At 34.7% G+C, this 26,782-nt stretch overlaps 1 protein-coding gene across 4 annotated transcripts in view; it reads right to left on the bottom strand.

Annotated features, from left to right (window-relative positions):
• adamts3 (ADAM metallopeptidase with thrombospondin type 1 motif, 3) overlaps window positions 1-26,782 on the bottom strand; it is a 98,767-nt gene that overhangs the window by 22,719 nt on the left and 49,266 nt on the right. For 3 of the 4 annotated variants that reach the window (XM_015340173.2, XM_015340172.2, XM_015340174.2), the window contains exons 6-17: window positions 26,136-26,219; window positions 25,458-25,614; window positions 21,021-21,126; window positions 17,935-18,078; window positions 15,151-15,283; window positions 12,261-12,374; window positions 12,025-12,170; window positions 11,310-11,485; window positions 5,762-5,895; window positions 3,593-3,716; window positions 1,242-1,298; window positions 314-397 (exon numbers count right to left, since the gene is read on the bottom strand). In XM_015340173.2, coding sequence (XP_015195659.2) covers window positions 314-397; window positions 1,242-1,298; window positions 3,593-3,716; window positions 5,762-5,895; window positions 11,310-11,485; window positions 12,025-12,170; window positions 12,261-12,374; window positions 15,151-15,283; window positions 17,935-18,078; window positions 21,021-21,126; window positions 25,458-25,614; window positions 26,136-26,219 — 1,459 coding nt within the window. The remainder of the gene's footprint in view (window positions 1-313; window positions 398-1,241; window positions 1,299-3,592; window positions 3,717-5,761; window positions 5,896-11,309; window positions 11,486-12,024; window positions 12,171-12,260; window positions 12,375-15,150; window positions 15,284-17,934; window positions 18,079-21,020; window positions 21,127-25,457; window positions 25,615-26,135; window positions 26,220-26,782) is intronic. The other variant, XM_006627191.3, reaches the window with a different exon arrangement.

The following is a 26,782-nucleotide window of genomic DNA, read 5'->3' on the forward strand; positions in this document are numbered from 1 at the left end:
ATGTAGAAGGCATTTGCACTACTTTATATCTAAAAAATGCTATGTCATGCAAGTCTGAAGAAGAAAATTCCCCTGCATTTCAAGGCAAAAGTTTTAGCCATTCTGCTTAGACCACCATTTTCAGGTGTCTGCTGATATTATGCTGCTACAATTATTTCAAACTGGTTGGTTATAAATGCATTAAATAGCATTAAAAATGGAAAAACCTTTTGCCATTTGTAAAACAGTGATAAGTTAGAAGCAGAAATACTGCAAAATAGCCTTCTTTTCTACTTCATTGATGTCCAGTTTTCTGCAATCTTTTGTGACTCACCAAGAATATTTCTAGAATCCTCTGTTTCATTCAGCAACACATTTCTAGCTCCTTTAGGTATTAAGAATGCTCCTCTTGTTTTCCCTTTAAATGAAATTGATGAGTTAGTTTGGATTATGACTCCTTTTTCATTGACTACTGTTGGCAGTTTCACTGTTTAATCTTTCTATTAAAATGAAGAATAATACTGTATAAACATCTGTATATTACTGTTAAAAATGGCATATTAATGTTAACAAATAATTTAACATTAAGTTAATACTATCGCTTCCCCTATTTCCTCTCCAGTAGTTTGGCTATATAGAGACATACTGTATGCAATCTCGTGGGGTCTGGTGGGAAGATTTGACTGAATAGTTCAAAATTCAAAGGGTTCAAAGGGTCAATAAAGTCAAATAGGTGCTTCATTGTAATGTTAACAGTGAGGCCCAGAGCTGGGAAAATTATTTGTATTCAGATATAATAACAGACATCTCTTCTTTATAGAAAAAAATTCAGCTATACACTGCACAATTGCAGAACACAATATACAGAACCCAATTGCCATCTTATACCTCTGATGTCATTGTTTGTATTCAAACTGTACTGGATGAGATTATTGAATATTGACCTCCTAATAATCATTGACAAGGCATTTGCAATTTAATCAAGCATTTGCCCTCAAAATATACAACAAATTACTTTCAATAGCTTAATTTTGCTCCTTCGTCAGTATGTAATTAAATTTGAAGAGCAAACCATGGATGAAAGTAATCATTTTAAGGAAAATGGCTGGGAAATCCATCCCTCATGATTTAAAACTGTAATACCATAAATACCATTCTATGTTAAGGATTAAGTAACATACTACAGTAACTGATAAAGCAGTCAATGAAATAGAAGACATTAAGGGGGGAGAAATTAAGAGCAGTTAATATTAGATACTTGCAGGTTTTGTTTTCCAACAAATGGTTTTCTTTATGGCATCTCTTGCTTAATTGTTTTCCTGTCAAAAAAGTTGAATTTTAAATTTAAAAAAAGGATAGAAAAACTATGAAGCATTCCTCCATCTTTTTACCTTCATAATATGTAATAGTTTGAAAAGCAACAACCAGAACATATTCTTCCGAAGGAACATTTGTTGTTCTGCATGCTGCCTGTGTTATTGTTAAGTTACAAACATTGTTAAAAAGAAATAACAGTTTTTAGCCTCTTCTGCAGCCAGGCTCTCTGTTTAGTGAATAAACGTTAAAATGTAATACTGACTTTTGCACTGAAATCAGCACCTGTTAATAAGCACATCAGCTCAGATAAAACTGAGGTTCAATGGCTAATAGGACACTGCTCCTCTGATGATCACCTGCATTGTTGAGTTGCCTTCAGACACCCACTCAGACAAGCTGGTGTCAGAAAGATTTCATGAGTCATGACTTCAATGTCTTAAGAGTCAAGGGTGGCTAGGCAGGGAGTTAGCAATGTCACCCACAGTAAGCTGTGACAGCAGCAGGACCTTAATAAGCACATTCTAACCTCCTGCCACTTGACCTCGCATCACTAGACCAAGGTTTTTTAAAGTAGAATAGATCATACTTCACATCAGCTGCTGAACTGAATTTTTTTAATGCTAAAACTGCAAACCCAATCATTTTAAAAAGAGGCTCAAATGTAGATCTCAAACCATTTTGATACTAAGATATTGGTGGTCAAAAAATCTCTAAAAAGGAAAAATTCTATAACTTTTAGATACTGTCTGTTTAGATAAGATTTAGAATTTCTTGCCCTTAATCCTATATTTTATATTTTCTTTACCTTGTCCCAGTAAGTGCAGATTTAGAACCAATGTCAGTTTTGAGCAAATAAAACAGATATTACTGATCATAAAATGTGGAGACCCATTACATTTTAAATCCAAATACAGATCACAAGACTTATTGTGTGAAGATAACATAAATTACTGAGCTAAGCAATGTTCCATTAATCTATTACAAATGATTATTGGAACACTAAACTAATGATACCAGATGCTGAATTTTACTTAACAATACATTTTGACAATAAAAATGTTTTCAGTCTGCAATACACACACATTTAGGCGTGTGCCATTCAGTACCATTCTAAATCTGCCTCCTTAAAAGAAATAGTTCTTGTCAGTGACCTCCTTTCAAAGCAATGTATGTATATACAGTATAGTACATCAATATATCATTGTGAGAAAGAAACTCAAATTTACTCTTACATCTGAAATCAAGTTTTCATTAAATTCATGACAGGTGTTTTTTGAAAGATTAAGCTATCCTGTTCACTTATTTGTATTTTGACTATTATACCCTCAGATCACAGCAACAACCCAAGTAATGCAAGAAAAAACTGAGGGTAGGTAAAAGAGCTCCTCTAACCCTATTCACACATTATGCCTTTCATCTCTTTTACATTGCAAACACAGCACATTACAAGAGCCTTTAGATTTAGTTTGCCAAAAGGATCTGTACTAGGTCCACTGCTCTTCTTAATGTAGATTGATGGTCTATAGTCTTTTATAGTTAGTAAAGCAGTCAAGCTTGTAGATGAAACCAACAAATAATTCTTATTATTAAATTAGCAAACAAAAAAAGCAGCAGATGAAATTCAAAAAGATTAAGATAAAGTTTAAGACTGGGCAAACACTGGTCAGAAAACACTTAAAGCAGATATGAGCAGGAATTTACCAAAAGGTAATTTAAAGAAGGTAGAAATATAAAACTGGAGAGGCTGAGCTAGAAGATGCTACTTAGGAAAAAGATTTAGGTATTAGTGTTGACACCTTCTTTACCTAAAGACAATGTGGGGAAGCAATAAAAAAGGCAAACAATGTTAGGATATGGATTCAAAAGTGTAGAATTGAATTCAAGGGATATAAAGTTGCAATTCGTTTGTAAGGTCTCATTTAGAATATTGTATACAATTCTGAAAAGATACTGCTGCTCTGGAAATTATCCAGAGAACAGCAAGTGGAGCATAAATGAATGTCTTCCTCTGACAAGCTGGAAGAACTGAACCTTTATAGTCTTACACAGATAGGTCTATAAGGGGATCAGTTACAAGTATTCATTATCCTCAAAGGCATTAAATCCCATCTCAGTGGACTTATTTGGTATAAACAATAAACATCAAATAAAGGACACAGGTAAAAATAACATGAAAGTTCCTATAAAACTAAGAACAAATGTGAATCAAATGCTTGGTATATACTGTACAGTACACCATGTTTGTCACCATGTTTTTGTGCAGTCCAAGAAAGGTTTGTTCTTAAAAGAATCCTACCTGCTTTTTTTGGAGTGCGGGTGATTGTTCCCTTGACAGTTCTGCAGTGAGAATTATCTCCTCCGCACACACCACACTTATCATCCATTTTGTTGGACCCAATTTCTCTGTCACAACCCACTTTCTAAAAACCAATAAAGCAGCAGTAGAAAAACACTACATCAGTGTTTAATGTTTCAAATATATCAAATCAATCCTGATGTTTGTTAATTGTTTATTTGTCAATTACTTTGTCTAAAAGCATAGCATTAAATGAAAAGAACTGAAATTTAGTGATAGCATCTGAAGCTTAAATGTCGAGAGATATATTTAAATTGTGTCTGAAAGCCAAAATAAGGCTGAAAGATCTTTTTCTTTACTTAATCTTTCACCCTTTACATTTATTTTTTAACATATTTAACAAAAGAACGACTTCTGTACCCCAAAAAATACATAATAGAAAATAAATTCACTTTGAATCTTTAACTTTAAATCTTACTGAATTATCCGGTCTTAAAGATTCAAACGGATATCTTTATACAGTAGATGTTACTTTTATAGATTTATAAACATAGCTTTTCTGTAGTTAATTAGGTATTGAGCAAGCTCAAGTTCTATTTCGTCAATATTCTGTTAATTTTAGCTACAAATAGAGCATTTGTTCAAGTTGTTACACAGAGGGCTGCTTAATTCCAATTGTATACAGCTGTATAATTGGAAAAAAACATTTCCTGCCAAGAGAAAAGTAAAGTGTTTTTTGTTTTCAGAAAATATCACAAAACGAAAAAATGTAGATTCTGATAAATGAGGTGATACACTGAATAGAATCCAGTTAATAATCAATATAGTGACTTTTTAATTACTTCTGGTGTTTTTCTGGCATTTGCACATACAGTGCACATGAGAACTGCATCACATTTGGTATGCACAATTTAAGAAATTGACATCCTTAGTTAATTAAAACACACATAATGTGGAAGCATATTGACTACCGGAATTATCTTATACAAGTCTTTACAGCAATTAGAAAATGCATGAATGAGTTGAATTAATCAATACTGGCTGCAGGGGAGCCAGAGCCTATCCCAGCAAGCAATGGGCACAAAGAAGGTTACATCGTGGACAGGAAGCCAGTCCATCACAGGACACACACAGATATAGACATGAATACATTCACATGAGGGCCAATTCTCAAAGAAGCCAGTTAACATACCAGTATGTCTTTGGACTGGGGAAGCACCCACTGGAAACTCACAAAAACATACAAGCTCCACACAGATAGCACCCCAAGTCCAGAATAGAACCCAGAGCCAGCACGGTGCGGCAGCAATGCTAACCACTACACCATCATGACCTCTTTAATTATAATTAACTCAATTTTGCAGTGTCCAAAAATGCAATGTACACAAGTTCCACATGCATCAGGTGTGGAATATGCCATTTATTTTTATAATTTGACCTTCTTGTATTCCAGTTAATATAATAATGGTGGAAAGTAAGCAATCTTGTAAAAGTTCAGTTCTGTGTAGAACAACATTGTAATTATACATACAGTACAAGTTATGTACCAATCCCTTTTTTAACTTGTGATTAGAAGACTTTAAATAATTTTATCTCAGTCAACAAGGTACACAGAATTAATTGTATAGAAATAGATGCAAAAATATGTGTTTTTTCTCGCTATGGCTCTAAGTAGTATCACAATATCATCCTACATACTGTAAGTATTTTATTTAAAACACTATCTTTTGTCAATTCATATGAGTAAATAATTCATTTCTCAATATTTTTGCTATTGTTATCTCTCAGTTTTTCCATATAAACATTTTCACATTCTTTTCTGTTTGTGTTGATGTGCCATTTATTTGTTGATAGGTTATGGCTCCATATGATGATATACAGTATGTCATAAAACTGTGCTTTGGAAAATGTTACACACAAAAGCAACCAGCAGTTTGGGAGCTTATTAAGGTGTTTCAAAGAGACAGTAATCAACTTACCTCTTTATACTTATGAGACCTGCTAGCTTCAGTGGCACTATCAAATATGATAAAGTGTCATTGTTATTTAAGATGGTGTAGAACTGCATCTGTATAATTCTTGTAGTGTGACACTAAAAATGTTAATATTATTGTTTCTATTACAACCCCAAATTATTTTGTGTAAAAATGAACATTGTCTTTTACTTACCACACATTCACCGCGTACACAGATGCTATATGGGTCTTTATAAGAACATCGTGTTCCATCATGAACTAGTTGTTTCATATAAGCCAGGTCCCCCGTTTCTTTTGACTGACAGTAAAGATGACATCTTTTATTGGCTGGTAAAAAAGAAAAAAAATTCAAAATATTATTTCTATTTTTCCATATGTACGTGTAGAAGCTGAAAGTTCATAAACATCACAGATAATTAACTCACAGACTGATGCATAATTTTCTTTACATTGCTTTTATTTCATACCTGTAGTTGTATTTCATATTCAAAGGTGAAAACAGAAACTTTCTAAACAAGGTTTTCCTAATCTTCATTGTAAATTCCACTGTAGTGTACTACAGATGCAGCCATTCAAAATGCGCGGGCGATACCGCATTATTTTCTGGTACGCTGTACGCAGTCTACCACAAGTTACCGGTAAATACCGCAAGTTACCGGTAAATACCGCTAGTTACCGTAAATTCTCCTATAATACGACAAGCAAAATAATAGTATCCGGAATTTCAGCAAGGTGGAGCTAATAAAGCTCAATCTCTCATGTTTGAGCTGTGGCCATCAAAGTCTTTAACGAAGATATTACTAATAGTATTAATAATGAATGACCTTGGACAAGCTGTAAGTGTAAACTCAAAGTATTGCCCTGGTCAACATTCTTTTTTTCATTGACCGTCTTTGTAAAAGTAACACCACAGCATTTCGCAATCACGCATTTGTTTCCAATTATGCAAAGTACAGTAATTTTTGAGAATCGATTCACCATGCCTTTCACATGCTCATAAAAGAGATTGATTTAGGAACATAAACATATTACCGTATGAAAACTGTACTGTATACAGTATGTATATGTATATTTAATGTCTTAACTGTGCCCGTTTCAGTATTGAATATTCATATCTAATTTTACCACTGAAGGGAAATCTTAGTAGCTGAGCATAAAAAGAATAGGAGCATACTGCAATGCGTGTGAAGGCCATAAACTATATTAATTTTGGAACATAAACATACAGTGTATGGCTGGTCTCGGTACTTTAAAGAAAACATACACGAAACATGGTTTCATTATGACCAGAATCGGTCTTGAGATATTTTTAACTTGATTTACAGTATTTGAGAGGTATGTCTTAACACCGATACTACAGTGCGTAAATACTGCTCACGTATATGTTTCTAGGTTTATATTATGCATTTCATAGGGTCAAATTACTTTTGAGCAACTAATAAGAAGCGCGAAACGGTATGCGTTTTAGTTTTGTTTTGTGCTGGGACTCTGCTTTTAACAATGTCGCCGTGGATTGATTAGAGATATCAAGTACATACAAGTCATTTTTTAAATGTTGTAGTTCATCTTGTAAAAATGTTACGAGTACATCACCTATCAACAATTACACAGGTTCTGTTTCCATATTGCCGATTTTGGTTATGCAATATTATTTTCTAGATTTCACGTTGTGAATATATGAGCCGCAAAGAAGTACATTATGGGTTGTTGTTGGTTTTTTTTGCAGTTTTATCTAGAACAAGCGATGCTTAAACCTTTGTCTGATTCTTGTGAAACTATCCACACGACAGTTACAGTACCTAGGAGTTGACTTCAGTGATGCCACTGATGGGATGTTTCTAAAAATCCATCCTCTGTAAAATGTCTTCTCTAGTTGTCCTGCATATGTATTCGCTAATGAAGCTGTGTGTTCTGAGCCTGGATCTCTACATTTCTGTATGAACCAGCTTATAGGGCTAAACACAGCTTGTGTTTAAATTGAGTGTAAGGTAATTTATGCTTCTAAAGTCATGGTCAGCATTTATTATTGTACTGTGCTGTAAACTTGTTCTGTGCCTAGTCACATTATTTTATAGCGTTTTATAGAGTTATCAAATCTGGTGGCGCTGTGTGTTAGTTTCCTGACTCCCATGTCACATGGTCTGTGATTGAATCCCATAGAACTATGACTTTATTTTTTAACAAACATTTCTTTGAAAAAATGAAACGTTTCCCTTGGTCAGAGATTAAATAAAACCTCACTCGCACCAAACAAATTTATATTTCTAAATATCACAACATGATCGAATTTAAGTCTTTTTAATAACAATGAATAGTCACCTATGCGTTACAAAATAAACATTTATATTGATTTGAATCGCATTTTGATTTAAATCGTAAACATGTGTTTAAATATATGTGTTTAAAGGCGATATACTGTATAAAAGCGCTGATTCTTATGGAGTGTGTTCCGCCGGGGATTCAAAAGATTTATTTTTTTTAATCGCGTATCTAAGGAAAATTGCAGTATAACTTTGTTCATGCACAAACAGTGGCATGTTACATTATAATTTGGGTGTCTCATCTTGCCAGAAAGCTCTAAATTGCATTTTGAGTGCGGTTTTTGACTTTTTCTAAATTGCAACCCATAAATAAAGCTGATAAAGCTTAGACTAACTGTATTCTAAACTATTAAAACAGCACATTGGACAATGCAACGTAAATTGCAAAAATGCACTTGGAATCTGTCCAAGCCCTCCTACGAAAATTATTTAAACTGCGACACTGATCATTCATCTCTAAATAAACTTTATTTTATATAGCGTTTTAAGCGAATAGGTAATTAGATTGCTCATAAACCTAATCGCTTTTTCTACATAAACACAGCGTGATTGCTCTCTGAAAATGCTTTTCCTTTATATTTAGGCTCAGATTTCAACTATAGATCGTATTATTATAAACTTTCTTGGAAAAATGTATTTTATGTAAACCATGTTTGCTATTAATTCATTTAGGGCTAAAATACGTTCATTGTCTTCCAATCGAGTCGTTGGAAGCTTGCCACTCCTGGACTGTTAAACCAACGCATTAGCATGTTAAAGCGATTCCATTGAGGAGCCCAGCTACCAGTTAACACTGTACTTCCTACTTTGAAAATACCTGTGAAACTGGTTTAATTCGTCACAGCCAGCACTCCGGCAGAGAGGGGGTTGTACTCGTAAAGTAGAAGCAGGCGAGATTTCCAGCGAAAGACACCCCCCCCCCTCAAAAACCCAGTAAGCAGTAATGCTTTATGTTGAAAATTGAGGTGGATTTTGAGGATGATAAAGAGGATAAACTAGGATGGGAGGATGGTTTTGTTTTGCATAAGGGGCGGGATTATGGTAATTGGAGGAATTTGCGAGAGTATAATGATTTGATATATTTGATTTTGTATTGTGGTCGTTATCTATGTTTTTGGTTGGTATTATGTTTATATGGTTGTTTTTGTTGGTTGGTTGTTATTATGGTTATTAATAATATGATCTATAGTTGAAATCTGAGCCTAAATAAAAAGAAAAAGCAAGTGATTAGGACGCTGTATAAAATAAAGTTCATTATTGTAACACAACGGGGGCTCAGGCAGGCGCCCTTGCCGCATTAGGTCAACCCCCCACAGTCAGGGGCTCGAACCCAGAACTCCCGCATCTTTCTGCAGCGACCCAGCCCGGTGAGCCAAAGAGAGATCTCTCTAGAGCCCAGTAGCTGTAGTCGTGCTATCACAGGGAAGGGCGGTGACGTCACCTGCTCTGGTACGCCGGCTCTTACACAGTGCCTGTCGTCCGTAAGCGTTACATTATTAATTTGCTAGACAGAGCGGTGAACATTATTATGCATAAGACAAAGATAACGAAATCTGTGTACGCTGTAAAGTTTTTACTTCTTCAACTTTTAAAATACACGTTTCGAACAGAAAGAAATCCTCTTCCTGGTACAGTACTGTATGTATAGCAAACCAGCACGTCTTTTTTCTCCAATCAGAGGGGTGTTAGATGGTGTCAGCCAATCACCATTCTGAAGCCCTACCATAATCTCTGGTATGGGGAGACCCCAGAATTCTGTCCCATAGTTTAGACAGATGATAGATACTTTTATTGATCCCGTGAGGGAAATAAAGTAAATCATTTTCATTTTAGGAAATTATTAAACGCTCGGTTAAAAGCAAAGGAGATTGTCTGTTATAGTGGACATAAAAACAAGAGTTCGCTAGCATTATATCCTAGAAGACACAGACCGGCGCCAGACCGGTAAAATGCCTGATGAACTAGGGATTGGACAGTTTCCAAGTGCTTGTACAATCGATGGAAATGTTCAAATAAATGTGCAAAAGAAATAAACAAAATAATCATTTATTTCTTTATCATATTGGCTAGCTAATGTCCTCTCTTTGCTAGTTAGTGGCTGTGTTTCTGCGTTGGGTAGCAACGGGTGACTGTTCTCAGGCGGAAGATGTAAACAGCTTAATTTTCGTGTTAAATAATTTTTAAAAATTAAAATTCATTCTATACAGCAATCACATATTTGGGTACCGTTTCATAAAACTTTCATGCTTAAAATGTTTAGGGAGAAATGGAAGACTGGTGTGTATTTTTTCTTTAAACTATCAAGACCAGCCATACACAGTACAGTTTATGTACATACAGTAATGTTTATGTTCCTAAATTAATATCGTTTATGACCCTCAGATGCGTTATGCTCCTCTTCTTTTTATGCTCAGCTACTAAAATTTCCCTTTAGTGGTAAAATTCCATATAAATATTCAAAACTAAGCGGATTAAAATGTGCACAGTAAAGACATTAAATGATTAAATCTTTTCACTACCAACCAATGCACCACGAGTGCCCCTGTCGGTCATTTTACCCAGCCAATCACTTACCGCGGTGCCCTCCGGTGCCCTGCAGGTAGGCTACTGTACCGCGTGTTTTTTCCGCGCATTTTGAATGGCTGCATCTGTATATTAACAGCAACAACACTTGAAATCGGTGGGTGTGCTACACTTGTGCAGATTGAAGGGTATGACCGAAATACACTTAATGCATTTCATTTGTAAATTTCCAACTAGGTTGGCAACAGGGTAAAGTATCTGCTTGTATGATTTGTATCAATCCGCTAAAAGTGTAAGACAAAACATCACCACACTGCAAAGAATATGGTATGGATAAGGTTTGACTGGCATGACTTCCAAGTTATTTCTATATTTCTGGAAAAAAAAAGGCACTGTATGTGTGTTACTGAAACTGAAATATTTCTTTCTTTTAAGTTTTTTTTTGTGTCTTCAGACTTTTCTAGCAAAAAGTAGTTGATATACCATGATTCAACTGACCGTCACAGATGTCTCTATTTGACTTTTTTCTGTAACAGCCCATATTAAGCTATTTTGTGTAAGCTTCCTACATACTCTGACAGCTCTTTACTGAGAACACACATACTGGACAGAATTTACACCCCCTAAAGAGCAAAAGAATCTCCACTGCCATCTTTAGAAAACACTTGGGCTGTGAAATGATTTCACAAAATGATGCTTAGTTTAAAAACTAACTCCTAGAAAATGTCTCTGCCTACACACTTACAACTGCACACAATACAACTAATATTTTTCACGGCTGTGCTCACAGATAGCTCACAGATTTCAGCAACAGATAATGTAAAAACTGCATGAAGTCAAGCATTTAAAGAACAATACAATTAAGAAAATAAGGAGAAATTGACTCCGTACACTTACAGTCAGGGTGCTCATATGGCAGCCAGTGGTGCTTTGCATTCTGGAATTCAAAGTGGGAATTGCGCTGCTGACACTGTTGGGCTCTGAAATCTTCAAAATGTTTCGGGCAGTCATCGGTGTTACACAGCTGATGCTCATAGTTAATTCCCGGACAGTCCAGGCCTCCATTAGATGGTCTAGTATGTTGGTAAAAAATTATAATATTGACTACATTGTTATCATTTTAGAATTTTACCTAATATTTCATATCTTTGAGGCCTTCAAATGGCTTTTCAGCACATATCCTTTTACCCCATAAAGCTCCTATAAGCTTCATTAGGACACTCCAATGTTTTTGTAGCAGGTGCAGGCAATCTATTGAATAGACATCACATGAAATTAATTCACTTTGCATAATATTTCTCATCCACAAGGGTGATCAACAGAGAGTCAGAGAAAGTCACAGACCAGTAGCGTGAGTGGGCATTGTTGGTGTCAATACAAGCTGTACATCTTGATGCATGATTCTACCTTGTAATTCCTAATAATTAACGTTTTATTTACTGAAAAATCCTACATGATCTTTAAGGGTTCTGGTAAATGTTATATGGATAAATATTAAGATTTGAGCCCTAAGGTAATTCTAGAAATGTGTTTTCCCCAGCATTTTTGTCACATGTCTTCTTTTTCAAGCAATAGAACATAAGCAAGGATGGGGATTTTATACACAACTTACGTGGGGTTATTGCACTGCCGGGTTCGGAAACGAACACCTGTACCACACGACCGTGAACATGAGCCAAATCTTGTCCAGGCTCCCCAGGCTCCGTCCTGTCTCACCTGGTTGGCATTTTTCCACATGCAGTGGCCTTTGTAGCACCACTGACAACCAAACAGGACACAGTCAGCACGGGAAACGGTGCAGATAAATCAAATCAATTGCTTAGAAAAAAAAGAAAAGGCAAAACATACTTTCCCAGGGGCACATTCTGTTCCATCCAGTGGGGGTCCTTTCTTAGTTTTGCAGAAGTAAGGATTGTCAGGGTGACTGCACCAGAGCTGCTTGCAAGGATCAAATGTTCTGAACTGAAATAGAAACAAGGTGACCCTTAAAAAAATACAACTGTCACAGGTTAGCTGTTGCCTGGACACCGAAGGAAAAGGTTTCAAGATAAACACCAAAAAGATGGAGCATATGCAAGAATATTAGAGAAAATACAAGAAAAAAAAGTCAAGAAAGATCTACATGATGAACAATAGTATCACATGTACTGTAGAGGCACCCTTTTTTCTCCAGCTCTTTCACTGAAACATCTTTCTCCTGCACACACCCGATTGCTTTTACACTACAGTAGGTAGCATAGTAACACTACTAATGTATGCTAACATAAAAATTCACTTTTAACAAAGGTTTAACTAAAAACCACACTAATAACAAAATAAACAACACATATCGAAAGCGGAAATACATTACATAAAATATTGATAACTCTACTTGCTGTACAAGCGAAGGTTTTTAAAAATTACCCCTTCTTCCTTTTATGGTTGTTTAAATCCAAGAAAATAAAATGCTGTTTTAATGTCTTTACATAAACATTTTGTGCACAATCATTATCATGGCACACAATCACTTTATGTGTATCATTACTGTCAACTATTTACTCAAAACCTTAACTGTCTCCAGCACATTACACTTACATTTATTCATCTGGCAGATACCTTAACCCTAAACAACAATACAACCACAGAAAACAGTAAGAGAAGCATTAATTAAGAGCTAGTATTATGCAAGTGCAAAGGGGATTCTATTACTTCTTTTTTGAAGAATCTGCAAAAACATGATCACAAGAACAAGGCCAACCTACTATATACATGAGCATGCAATATGAAGTGTTATATTACCTAATCATCTTAACTAATCAATCTTAATTGACTCTTTGTAAGATTATGCACATCATCACCAAAATATCTTCCTCTTCACACTTCAATAAGGTTAAAGGCTACTTTTTGCATTAAGATCTATATAAAGGGTTGAGTGTTGTCTTGAACAAAACAGGTGACATTTTAGAAGATCACCATAGATTTGCTTCTGCACAGAAAATGGAAAACCAGAGTGGAAAGAATAGAACAATACAAAATGTGTAATATGTGTTTTGTATAGATAAAACAACATAAATTTACAAATGTTCGAACAAACTCATGTTTTGTATATTTTCTATAGTAGTACTATGTTTGGGGAAAAAATAAAATAATGTGAATATGAATCTTTTTTTGCTCAGCTACCTTAAAAACCTATACTGTATACACATTTAATGTTCTTGAAATTGTACCTATATAGAATGCATTAGAAGTTAATTTTATGCTCATTTTGGTTTGTCCAGGCATACCATTGAATTGGTACTGTACTTGATAAAGTGCAAAATGCACTTTCTACACATTTTCAGTTGACAATATACAGCTGTTTTTTTAAGCTATACATTTCTAAATATTTAACACTTTGATAGGTCTCATATATTTACAAAGAAGACACATGCGAACTTTCACAATAAAACCTTCATCAGTAACTTTTCCACTGTACAAACAACAGGGATAGTAACTTCTGCCATTAAACGGCTGTATTACTGTAGCTTTTTACAGAAGCTTTGTCGGATGTTAAACAAAAAATACTTTAAAGCCCAATTCAGACCACATACCTACCGTATATATAGACAATTTGTAAGAATAAAGTAAACGTAACATCAATTACTAGTACATAAAATCATATAGTAGTAGTAGAGTATAATTTTATATGAAATACGATGATTACCAGCTCTAACAAAGAGAGTGCAAACACGTAGGAATCCATTAAGCTAAGCATTTTGAGTATTTTGCTATATGAACTAACTGTGCAATCCAACATTTTTAGGTCACTGGTAAATAGACTAAAGAGCACAAAGTGTAAAAACTTAAACTGTCATAAATACTCAATATACCCATTGTTTGTTAATGCAACAATCGGTGAAAAATGCTGGAGTTCTGCATCTATTCAGAAAAATGCACCCTCATTTATTCTTCATCAAGAATACATATTCAATCCCAAATTGTCTTCCATCCTGCTCCTCATCAGCTGCTTTGTGAGATGCAGCTTATTTCTCCATCTCCAAAATACTGCAAGTGTGCTGCCAATTCAGTGGTGTTTTATGTCTGCATAAATCTGCCCTTGCAAACATTCTACCTGGAGAAGGTTTGAGTGGTGTAAATATGTTTTGTATGTTTTGTTATTATAACAAACTGCACGGACTAGAATCTTTGCAAATAATCATTTGCTATTTTCATTAACATCTTGGCTATTCACTTTTTTCTGTGATTAATATTACTGGCTTTAAAGCTTCTTATGATTACTATAATAAAAATGCAGAGTTGGAAAGAAAAGGTTATTATTTGGGCCAACTGGTTTGAGGACCTCTGAAAATGTCAAAATTACATAGTATGCCTTTTCTAGAACATGAATATAATTAGCTCTGTAAAATTACAGCTACATCAATCAGAGTCTTAGTTTTAATGCCCCCAGGTTCTTGGTTATATTTATTCTACACTGCAATTTACAGGGAATGAAACCTAATAAAGTGCATGCAAATTTTAAAAAAACATGCTTGTAGGTTGGAGGTTGTAGGTTGGCAAAAAATCCTCAATATTCTACTGTTATAGTACTTATTAATGTCGTATTATTAATATGGCAGTAATGAAATACTTTAGGGTTTTTGTTAATTAACAGTTAAAGTTTAAGCTGCTTTCATAAGAAACTTAATACTCATGTCATAAAAAAACAACTGAATATTTTGGATTACTGAACGATTTTAACAAATCACAGATTTGTACTTACAGATGTACATATTTTGTATCCAACTCCAAAGTCAAAACGGCATTGCTCATCCATTGAATAGTTAATTCCAGGCAGTTCAGGGAGTGTAGGCCAATCATGGTTGAAGGGGTCATCCAAAAGACAATCATAGGAGCTAGAGGAATCATAGAAACACAGGGAAACTTTAATCAAGGAACATTTTCTTATTCTAATATAATCACACTTACAGTATACTATAATGGATACTATAATTATAACTGAAAGAGAAGATCACAGGAGGCGATATTCTTTCATGTTAGAAGATTTCACGCTATCATTCCAAGCTTAGCTGACTATTATCCTCATTTATTTTAAAAGTGAGCTAACAGTATTGGGAAAAAATACATCTAGATAATTCTCAATATTTTATTTAATTTTCCATATCAGTTAAAAAAAGGTTATAACATAAATGAGTGTAAATATTCTTAAGTTAATAAAGCTGATATTAATAAAGCCTAAGGTGATGATACTGTATAATGCACCAATTTGTCAGTAATTATCTAATATTAATATCAATATTTGCACTGTGATAAAGTAGGGGAAAAGTGGACAATACAGTATAACCAAAGCTCACTATTTTCAAAACCCAAATTTTCACTACAACTAACACCAGAGCCTGACCATTTTCCTAAAGACGGCAACAATTATGTGTAGCTGGCACAGTAAATTGATTCAAAAAATAACAAAGTCATTGGCAAATTCACTGCAGTATAGTAATATAGAATACTGCAGAATACACACTTCTGTCAATGAATATGTATTCAGACAAATTGACACTGGAGGGGAATTATGCAATTTATTTACATAAAATGTCCTGAAGTGTTTGGTGATATATGCATCAAGTAATGAATATGATTCTGAATGTGTGATGTCTGTCTTTGTGTAAAAGTACCTTTAACCACAGTTAGTGTGCAGAACATTTTGTAGGTGAAAGACTTTTTTATGTTCAAATTTATTTGAAGTTAAGATTGCACAGAAGCTAGGACTTGACAGCAGTTTGTCATTTATGCATCTGTAGTATTTTATAAATGTTTACAAAATACTACAAATTATGTAGTATGCATCTAAGTCCTTAACTTCCACACAATATAATTTATTGGTTATTTTATATGCCCATTCTCTTAAAATGTAAAACATGTAGAAAAAAAAATGAACAAAAAAAAACAGAATCCTAGGCTTGAAGAAAAAATGATGTGAAACACTGTCAGTGCATAGTAAAAGATTTGTTTAATTTAGTAAAAATGCTTATTTAAATATTACCTTCACACATGAATTAAACAAGAACATGTCACTTATGCTTTTAAGAGAAAATCTAAACTTGGATATGTACGCATGCTCTGGCTGTTTAAAAGCATTCAATTCAGTTTTGTTTTGTTGCTTTCTCCTTGTTCTACTTCACGTCAATGGCAGAGATCCTTCCAGGTCGCAAGAGCTACAGTGCTCTCCAAAATTATTGGAACAGCAAAGTTGAAACTACTTTATTTCCTTTACAATCAAGCAATTTGCATTGTTGATCATGAGATCAATATGAATAATGATTACAATATAACAGAGTGCCCTGATTTTTTTTCAGCTTTTAAACATGCATGCTTTCTTGCTTTATTCCATTTATTGGATTAAATGGAAAAGCTGGAGCTGTCTAAGATGTTTCACATCTTCTATATAAGCTGACACAAGGTTTTTGAAAATTCTGTTACATCATCAATAAAGATGGGTAAGATAGTTCAAGAGGCAGCCTTGTCTGCACAGGTCAGGCTTCATAAATGAGTTTTTCTTTGACTCATTTTTCTCTACACTTAAGCCTAGCCTCTAAAACTCACCCTCCCAATTAAACACAGAAACATGACCTGCCCCACAGGACTACATTACATTACCATGCATACATGACATATTCAGGAGATGCTAATGACACTATTATCCTATTTTTAAGGCATTCGTGTTAATGTGCATCTTATGCTTTAAGACACATCATCATAGTTGATGAATACAGTGTTTAATGGTGTATGTCTTATGCTTGGATACATGTACAGTATCTTACTGCTTACAAACCTTTAGTTCTTTAAGAGACCCTAAAGCCAAATTTTCAAATGAGGTAAAATAAGAAGAAGGTCACAAAATGTTTTTTAGAGTCATGTATAGATATATTTAGTTATGGTTCAACAAGTTGATAGTGGCCCATTTTATGTTATCCTTTTGAAAACTATGGAATTGGAATGACTTAAAAACAATTCCAGAAACCACTTTGTTAATTATTGTTACTTAGTTGTTATTGTGTCTATTGAAAATTGTGCAATTAATGACATTTTTCTCATGGTTAAAATCACATGAAAACATTTAAGCCACTTCCAGTCAGTCACAAACAATAAACAGGAAAATGATGATCTTTTTGATGATACCTCTTTGCAGGAAAATTGTGTCTGAAATTCTTTTAACACTGAGAGGAATTCAGATAATGCTGCTGGATTCAGTGTAGATGACTGTTGTGTTTTTAATGCCTCTCAGTATTTATACTAAAAGATATTTTTGTCAAGGACAAGGAAGGTTGACTTTTCACATTCACCCTTGAATGCACAGGACTGAATTTTACGGTTTCCCTTTACCGTAAAGGTGAGTACAGTACAGTACTCTCAACTTCTGAACTTCTGAATTGCATTGAGGGCACTGTGTATCAAATGTCTCTTAATGTTTAAAATGTGCATCTCACTGGGTGGGAGAGTTATTTATATTACAATACATTATAACACATATATCAAAAGAAGAACTTACTGAATGTATCTTTTTAGTTCTTGACCACTGCACATTGACCAGTGGTATCGATGAAATGCAGCTTGCACCAAAGGTGCCATCACACTTCCCATGGCTGTTTCATCTCCACAGCGGTTTCCTTGCCCATCGTGCTCCATTCCCAGCCTACAAGCATAAGCACAGACTCATCTGATACATCTTGCTTTAGAGTTTGTTCTCTGCAGAAAAGGTTCTGATGGAGACTTCCGTGTGCTAACATTAGCCTCCAGCATGTTTTTACACCGCAAGCTCAAGGGAAACAACAACATCCTGTAAGCAAAGTGATAGATTGGAATGCTGTATTTTACAAACGAGACCATTTAAAAGTACACAATTTCTCTGCATAAATAAACCCACTGAAATTAATGTCTGCTGTGGTAACTGTTTAACATTGAGCATATACAGTATAATCAGGACACAATTTTCCTTTATTGTAACAGACATTGTAAGATATGTTACCATACAGATACAATACCATACTGCTCAATGTATCTGGAAACAGATACTGTACATTGATGCATTAAACATCTTGTGGTCTCGGGTAACAGATTCATTCAGATTCACCCTAGGATGTGCTCAGGCCCTTAGCTATAGGTAACTACAACAGTAATTGGGTTTCATTTTCCCTCTTGCTTTGCAAACCACCCACCCAAACTCATTTATGTACAGCATGTTTACTTTTACTTTGGGCAACATTTTAATTCATTTATGAATAGACACTTTGTAACTGTAAAATAAATGTTAACGGAGCTTAATCAAAAAGGCAGTGATAGTTGAATTTATCATTTATCCTTTTATTTAACACAAATTTATTTATTTTGTCTACATTAAAAATTCATACCCGTGGCTGTCAATGCTAAATAAAAAAAAATGCTTCAAATCATGCACTACTTTTCAATTTATCACTGCATGCAGTGCAATAAATGATATTTTCAAGTAAACAGTATGTAATTCAAGTGGGGCATGTGAAGACCAGTTCCTTGAAACTTTATGAAAACAGGAATCATTATGAGTTTGTCTCATACACAATTTATTGTCTATAGAAATGAAGACCCAACAAATACGTAGAAGAACAAAACACTATTTCGATTTTTAAATATGAGTCTTAGGACCAAATATACAGCGGTCAGTGTTATTAGTTTCTGATTTTGATGAACACATAAAAAAGAGTTCGCTTCTTCCTTTTTCCTTGATCAGTGTTGTTTCATGCAACATACAGTAGGGTATTTCTGAGATTAATAAAGCCATACAACCTCAAGCTTAAACACGTTTCTCCAGGTACACAGAAGCATCTTGTTTTTCTGAAGCTTTGATAGCTTTAATTAGTAAAAATATACAGTCATTAGGGGTTCTTGTTTATGGATTTTGCCTGATTTAACCCAAATGTTTCCATATATACCAAATTCTGTAATTCTGTAAATAAAATTGAAAACTCAGACATACTGTATATGCCAAAGACTGCATATGAATTAACAAGTGCATACAGTAGTTGTCTGGATTGCAAGTACTGTACATTAGGTAAGCATGGTGACAGTACACTGACTTACTCAATTGTAAATTAATACTGTAATACTCTGGTTTGTCAATAGCACCATAAACGTTAATGGTTTTTAGTTTTCTCCCCAGTTTATGAATTTGTGTTTCAGCTTAATGCATTTAGATGTTAAAGTCAATATTTTCACTTTGTAAAATGGAACCAGATACAGTGGCTGAATAGACAAAACATACTGTACCAGTGAAATGAAAAGTGAAGTGGAAAATGAATTTTGAGTATTATGTCGATATTGTAATGTAGAAAATAGTCATGAACAATTGTACTTTTTATATGCTGCTAGTCAACAAAGTACTACTATGTTTAACTGAAGCTCTCTTCCTGTTTCACTAGTTAACCCTAACCTGCATAGACCATGATTGCGTGCATTTTTAAAATGTGGCCTTATATTGCACATCAACCATTGTGCACTAGAGAACAGTTATTATGATTGTAAGAATATTTTATCTGCCATTATTTAAAAAAAAACATGATTTGTTACTGCTTCTAAATGTATGTGCAATAATAAAGACCCCTATTTGTCTTTTTGGACACCACCTGGTTGCTCTTTTCCCACTTCGTAATACAATAACATAACCCAGTGGTCTTATGCCACTACATTTTATTTAATGTGTGATAATGTCAGATGGTCACATTCTAATAGGAAAAATATGCAAAATATACCCAGTCTATTTCATGTTTATTCTGTACTTCCCATAGGGTTGTGAGGGTTACAAGTATATCTCTGGCACAAAATAATTATCTAATTAAAATGGAAGCAAAGCAGTATCCCGTTTTAATGGCATATTTACATTATAAGAGGGGAAGTGCCATCTTATCTCCTAGAAATAATTATGTCATTATAGTCAGATACTCAACCACATTTTTCCTCAACACGGAATGAATATGCTTCTGCAAAGTTTTGTTTTTCCACATGTTCTGCATGCCATTAATATCCGTAAACCCACTGCAAAATTAAAACTGAATTGGAAGACAGAAGTTAGCAAACTACTTTGAATTGTTTTTGTTCTCTAAACAGAAAAAAAAATTGTACTTGATTTTTAAAGGTATAGAGATTAGTCTTCTGAAAATAACTTAAGGTTTAAGCCTTATTAAACCAACCGACAGTCCAAACTGGTTGCAAGTTATTTTTTACCTGGATTTGCAAAAGTCCCTTAAATATTGGAACCACTAGCTATTACACAATTTGAATAAAATAATTCAAATACTAAATAGTCTGTCTTAATCTGATTGGGGGTTAGTATTTTATCAATGTTTATACACTACATGCTTCTTTTGCAACCTAAAAAAAAACAATTTGGAAAACTTAATACAATTTCTAACTAATGTTTCCCTCACTTAGGAATGCAATCCTACTAACTACCTAGTGTTTTTTAATGTTTTTTTTAGTGGTGCTACATTACAGAGATCTAATTTCAATGCATATCATTTTTAAACATACTGTATGATGTGACACTGGATTAGGAGCCTAGGTTCTGCTCAGTACTGCTCAATACTGCTGTAGACAGACACTTACACATGGCCGGTCTCGTGAGCCACAACAAAGGCAGAGGAAAAGCCGTCTTCATGATTCAGAGTGCAACTTCGCACAGGATGACACATACCTGTCACTGGAGCATATCCTACAATAAAAAACAGGTTCAGGTGATGAACTACTGTATGAGCATTTAAAGAACTTGATTTAAATGTTCTATTTAAGTCTGATTTTTTTAACTGCTAGATCTGTTCTCAAATCGTTTTTGGTAGATTATTGCGGAGACTCAATTTTGCCTTTTATACAGAATGTGTCTCCATTTGTGTGTGTCTGCCCTGCAATGGACTGGCATACCATCCAGTGTGTACTAGCCTTGCACTTGTTGCTTGCCAGGATAGGCTTCGGCTTCCCTGCAACCCTGAATTGGATGCAGTTAGAAAATGGATGGCTGGACATAGAAAATATCTCACTGACATTTCTTTTATATCCTGAACTATTTCGTTCAACAATACATTAATATAACCCTAAAACAGAGACTCTTATCTGCTTTTGATTAATTATCAATTTCTCAAATTGAGCTACTAACAGGGCAATGTTATCTATACAAATGCCTTTACAAATGGTTTAAGTCGCACAATGGTCTAATAAATCTGCAGCACTTTTTAAGACACTCACAACTATATACAGTACACCCAAATGTCCATTTACAATCCTGTGCCATTGTGTATATTTACAGTACAAGGATGTAAATGGGGCTGTTGGTGGCTCTGTGGCTAAGGATCTGCGCCAGTGGCAGGAAAGTTGCCAGTTCATATCCCACGGCCGTCAAAGAAATCCTACCCCGTTGGGCCCCTGAGGCAGGCCCTTAACCCCAACTGCTCCAGGAGTGCCATATAAATGGCTGACCCTGCGCTCTGACCCCAAGCTTCTCTCCCTGTCTGTGTGTCACAGAGAGCAAGTTGGGGTCTGTGAAAAGACACATTCCTAATGCAAGAAATTGTATTTGCAGGGGAGCTGCAAGCAACAGATGCAAGGCAAGATTGTAAATTTCCCATAAAGAACTGACCTACGGTATCAGTATATTTTTGGACTATGGGATGAAACCGGGGCACAATTTTAGATCTAAATTGTGACATTTTGACATACTGTCATTTCTATGTGCTTTTTAGGGGATATATAGTAGTTAAAGGATTTCAGATTCAATTTCATTCATTCTGCATACCAATGAGAAATATTTTTGCATTATTTTTTTCTTAAACTCAGATTACTCATAAATGGAAAACAGGTTGATATGTATTATACAGTTTTCATTAATATTAAAATATTATTATTCGGAAAAATAAAATCAGAGGCACCACTGTTAGTTAAAAAAATCAAATAAAATCATCTGTCATTTGCAAAGACCTATCTGTTCTAACCTACCAATCTACACATACTCAAAAGCAAAAGAAACATATCACTTATCACTGAAAAAAAAAATCATAAAATTATTGGCAGGCATTATCTTTTGTGTAGCAGATACTTTACTCTCTGATTGAACAGAAATGACATAGGAAGATTCATTTAGATGATTTACATCGGTCTTATGGGATTTTGTTCCATTCCTCTGGCAGAGCCTGGATAAGCATTTTTATTCTAAAAACATACACACATCAATAGAGTGATAGGATTTTTTTATGTTCAGTATGTCAGAAAAATTACTTTTCTTACAAAGCTCTCTGGACCTGTGTCAGATTTAATTAAAACAAATGATTAAGTCAGTGAGGTGACTTGGCAATTAAAGCAAAACTGAAAACTATTACACAAAGCATGTTAACTAAACCTTTCTCATAAGACTTTCAAAACAATGTTATCATCCACGTCTTTCACTAATAAAGCATCAATTAAAATAGATTAGATTATGAAGAATGTTTTATTGCCACTGCAATCCAAGAAAAATCATGAATATATTAATGTGACATAATTTTCCATTAGTTCTGTTTCATACAATGAACCACTGGTAACAGATATCCTCATTTTGTCACTGTCAAATTTAATTGGTATTGTCAATGTATCAAAGACAACACCTGGAAGCAACAAAAAGAGAATTGTGCTTTTTTCTGTTGACACCTCAGAGCTCAGCCATGAGCACTAATGTTGTAATGTTTTGATTTATATACCGATTAAAGCAAAATCACAATAATGTCATCAACTTGAAGAAGATACTAAATAAATAATTATTAAACGCTATTATATATTTTCAACTTGAATTCTTCAGGTGAAATGTTTCTTTATTCAAATTGAAAAATGTGTTTGTTTATTCAAATATGGCTTTGTTAATGTACTTTTGCTGCTATAAAGAGCTGTCCAGGAAAAATCCTGCCCTTACAACAATATTTTACACACAGTGTCTGTTGATTCTAGCACCAGGTTGAGATAACTGGGAAAAAGAAAAGCTGTTATGTTACCCAACACTGCCTAGAACTAATGCAGTCAGAACTATACATGATAGTATTCTTCGTTATAAAACAACTCTTCAGTGTTCATGTCATGTCATTTCAGCATTTTAGGTCCAGAGGTTATTAATCCACGATTAATTTGGGCAGAGGGGGTTTTGGACATTTACAGAAACAAAAACATTTGTTTCTCTTCAAACCCATCTTTCATGTCCCAGTGCTGGAGAGCATTAAACAGAATGCTAATTGCTCCACTGTAATTAGTCACTCAAGTATTTGGTGGCATATATGCTGCTTCAGTCACCCAGAGTTACTTAAGAAGATTACTGGAGGAAAAAAAACAAGGCCACAGAGTCAAATCCTAGTTCTTGCAGCATTAAGCATTAAATCAGAGAGCATATGACTCCCCTCAGGATGGAACACATCACACAGCTACCCCCAGCAATTCTAACTCCCATTTATACAGCTGGTTGAATTGGAGCAACTGGGGTTAAGTACCTCTCTCAAGGTACAACATCCATGTCTGCAGCAGGGACTTGACCCCACAACCTGTCAGGTATCGAGTCCAAAGACTGCAGAAAGCCACCCTCAAGGAAATGGAAATATATAAATGACTTCCCATTACTGTTTAAATCATGTTCCTTGTTGAAATATTTCAACGCTTCACACACAGCATTACTTTGTTTGACCATCCAAGATCCAGTCGCCCTCGAGTGACCACACCATAGCAGAACAGACACAGACTGGTCCATCTGAGAGATCATTTCTGATCTGCCAGCCGTACTGCTGCTGAAACTGCCAGCAGACATAATGCCCGCATCAGAGACAGGACAGTGGAGCTCCATGCTGGTGGCCTTAGAGCAAGACAACCTGACAGAGGCCCTCTGCTCACACCTCTGAGACGTCACACCTGTCTGTCTAGGGTCAGACAGAGGCTACGATAGACTCATCAGCAGTGGCATCAGGTCCTCTTCATGGATGAGTCACTCTTCAGCCTACTCCATGCAGACAGGAGGGCCAGAGTGTGGATTTGCGTTTGAATTTTGTTGCATTTCTTTTCTCCCCCCATCAGTATATTATTAAAAGATTCTGATTTACACAGCACAGTGACATGGCACTGAATCCTTCTGCATCACAGCTCTTAGGTCTTAAGAGTCCATTCTGGACTGGGGTAACATCAATGCAGTTTGTATTTATCTTTCTTGTGTCCATGTGGGTCTTCTCCAGATGTTCCAGTATCCTCCAACAGAGATATGCTAACCAGGATAACTGGTATATCTAGATATAAGTGAGTAAGGGCATGTGTATGGGACTAATGATGGCTGGTATCCTGTCCAGGATGCAGCCCTATTTTGTGTCTGCCGGGTTAGACTCTGGCTCACTGCGACACTTTCGAGACATTTGCTCAAAAAGGATGGATGGATCCAAGGGATCTCAAAGTAAACTAATAAAAACATTTAATTGCTAGTTAGAGATGAGCATAAAAGAGAAAAAATAGTTTAACTATTTTTAATAAAAGTTAATAAAAGGGAATTTGTTGTTCTTGTTTTCAAAACTGATATAGTATGTTATTAGAAGCTTAAAATGCAACATCACAATACATCCTGAAAGTTTTATATCTCTGCAGTACAGTATGTATTTGTTGTTCTTCTCCTTGTCATCTGGTTTATTTTTTTTTATCCTGTTCCACTGGGTTTTTGTTTTTTGTATGAAACAACAAATCTGGAGGATTATTTCCAGTAACAGTAATTTGGGATAAGTCCAGTTTCATGAGCTGTGTGAGCCTTGAACTAGAAAGTGCTTGTTTATGAAATCCGTTTTCTCAGTTCTGCTAAATCCATAGGATTATCAATTGCGAAACAATATAGAAGCAGGAGTCTTTTTTTGTCTAATAAAAGAAAAGATACATGTTAAAGTATGAATATAAAAAAAACCTTTTAGAGACAACCTTGTCTATCTGATAAATAAAAAACAAAGACACTTTTCCAGTTCAACTGGGATATTTTCAAAGACCACAGAAACAGAGATGTGAACAGAACCATACCTTGCATCCCAGTAGGGCCAAACCCTTGCCTAGTGAGAAATATGGCATGGTCATGGTGCTCTGAGTGTTGTGGGTCTGCTTTCTGCTGCACAAAAGCCCAGCGACAGACATTCTCCAAGCTCCTTGATGGGTTCCCTCTTTCAATTAAGCTGATGGACTGACAAAACAATTGCATCAGTTGGGTATGTTGTTTACAGCAGCTAACACAGACAGAATTTCAAACGTTGGACTTTGCTCTTTTCCTGAAACTCAGAGTGAGAAATACTGTATATTGCAGATATGAAATAGATAGGGTCTTTCTTTTCTTTTTTTAATAGGAATGTAGATGACTTTAAGGCATAAAAACTCCATAGACTCGTGTGTGTTTTTATAACTGTGTTTTAAACTTTAATCAATAAATATAATTGTCAAAGAGAAAACATGTTTTGCAATCTCAAAAAAACAGAAGTATATTAAATACACAAGTTAAAGGTACAGATAAAAAGACCACCATCTATGCATGTGCAGTTTATTGAAATAAATGTATGACAGTACTATTTAGTGTTTTCCATAAGGTACTCTAATAATCTGTTTTATCTTTTGTAAGCACTGAAAAAAAAAAGCTCTGAAATACTTTGCATAACAGATGGTTAATTACAGTACATTAATGCGTAGGGCTATATTATTATACTAGCTTACCTTTGCATACCCCAGCATAATCATTCTCACCAGAACCACATTTATATGGACGCCTAAGGAATCATCATGGTAAATTTCATTAACCTAAAAAAAAACACACAAATAATAATGCATGAAAATTGTTGTACTAAAGAGACAATCTGGTATATTGCATGTGTTATTTGTTAAACTGGAGTTTTAGTGCATCAAGTAAAAAAGAGTATCACAGTAGTTTACTAGTATGAGTAGTTTCTGGCTTTATTGAAGTAAAAACTTAATGTAATTAAGCTAGTAATAATATATTTGAGAAAATTAAAGTGGGTCATAAAATAATTTATCTTCTTTCCCCAGGAGTATACAATAAACTAGTAACGTATTAAAGAACCTTCACTGTTTACACTAGCTTCTCAATATGTTCTTTCACTCTTTGGGCCTACTTCCAGTCTTATTTCTAACTCCTATTACTTGTTTTCTATAGCTTAAAGTTAATTGCTTGCTATTAATACCTTGTAGTTATAAACCTTTGAGGAAAATATTTTAAAATTCTTAAAGTACTTATTTTCTTTTATTTATAAATCAGAGACAATTTTGACAATTGTAGGTTCTGATATTTGTCACCCAGTAGTTATTTATGTAATGTATAAAATCATTTTCCCCTGTTTTTAGGG

The sequence above is a fragment of the Lepisosteus oculatus genome, chromosome 3 (genome assembly GCF_040954835.1).
Source record: "Lepisosteus oculatus isolate fLepOcu1 chromosome 3, fLepOcu1.hap2, whole genome shotgun sequence".
In the NCBI taxonomy this organism is placed as follows: domain Eukaryota; kingdom Metazoa; phylum Chordata; class Actinopteri; order Semionotiformes; family Lepisosteidae; genus Lepisosteus; species Lepisosteus oculatus.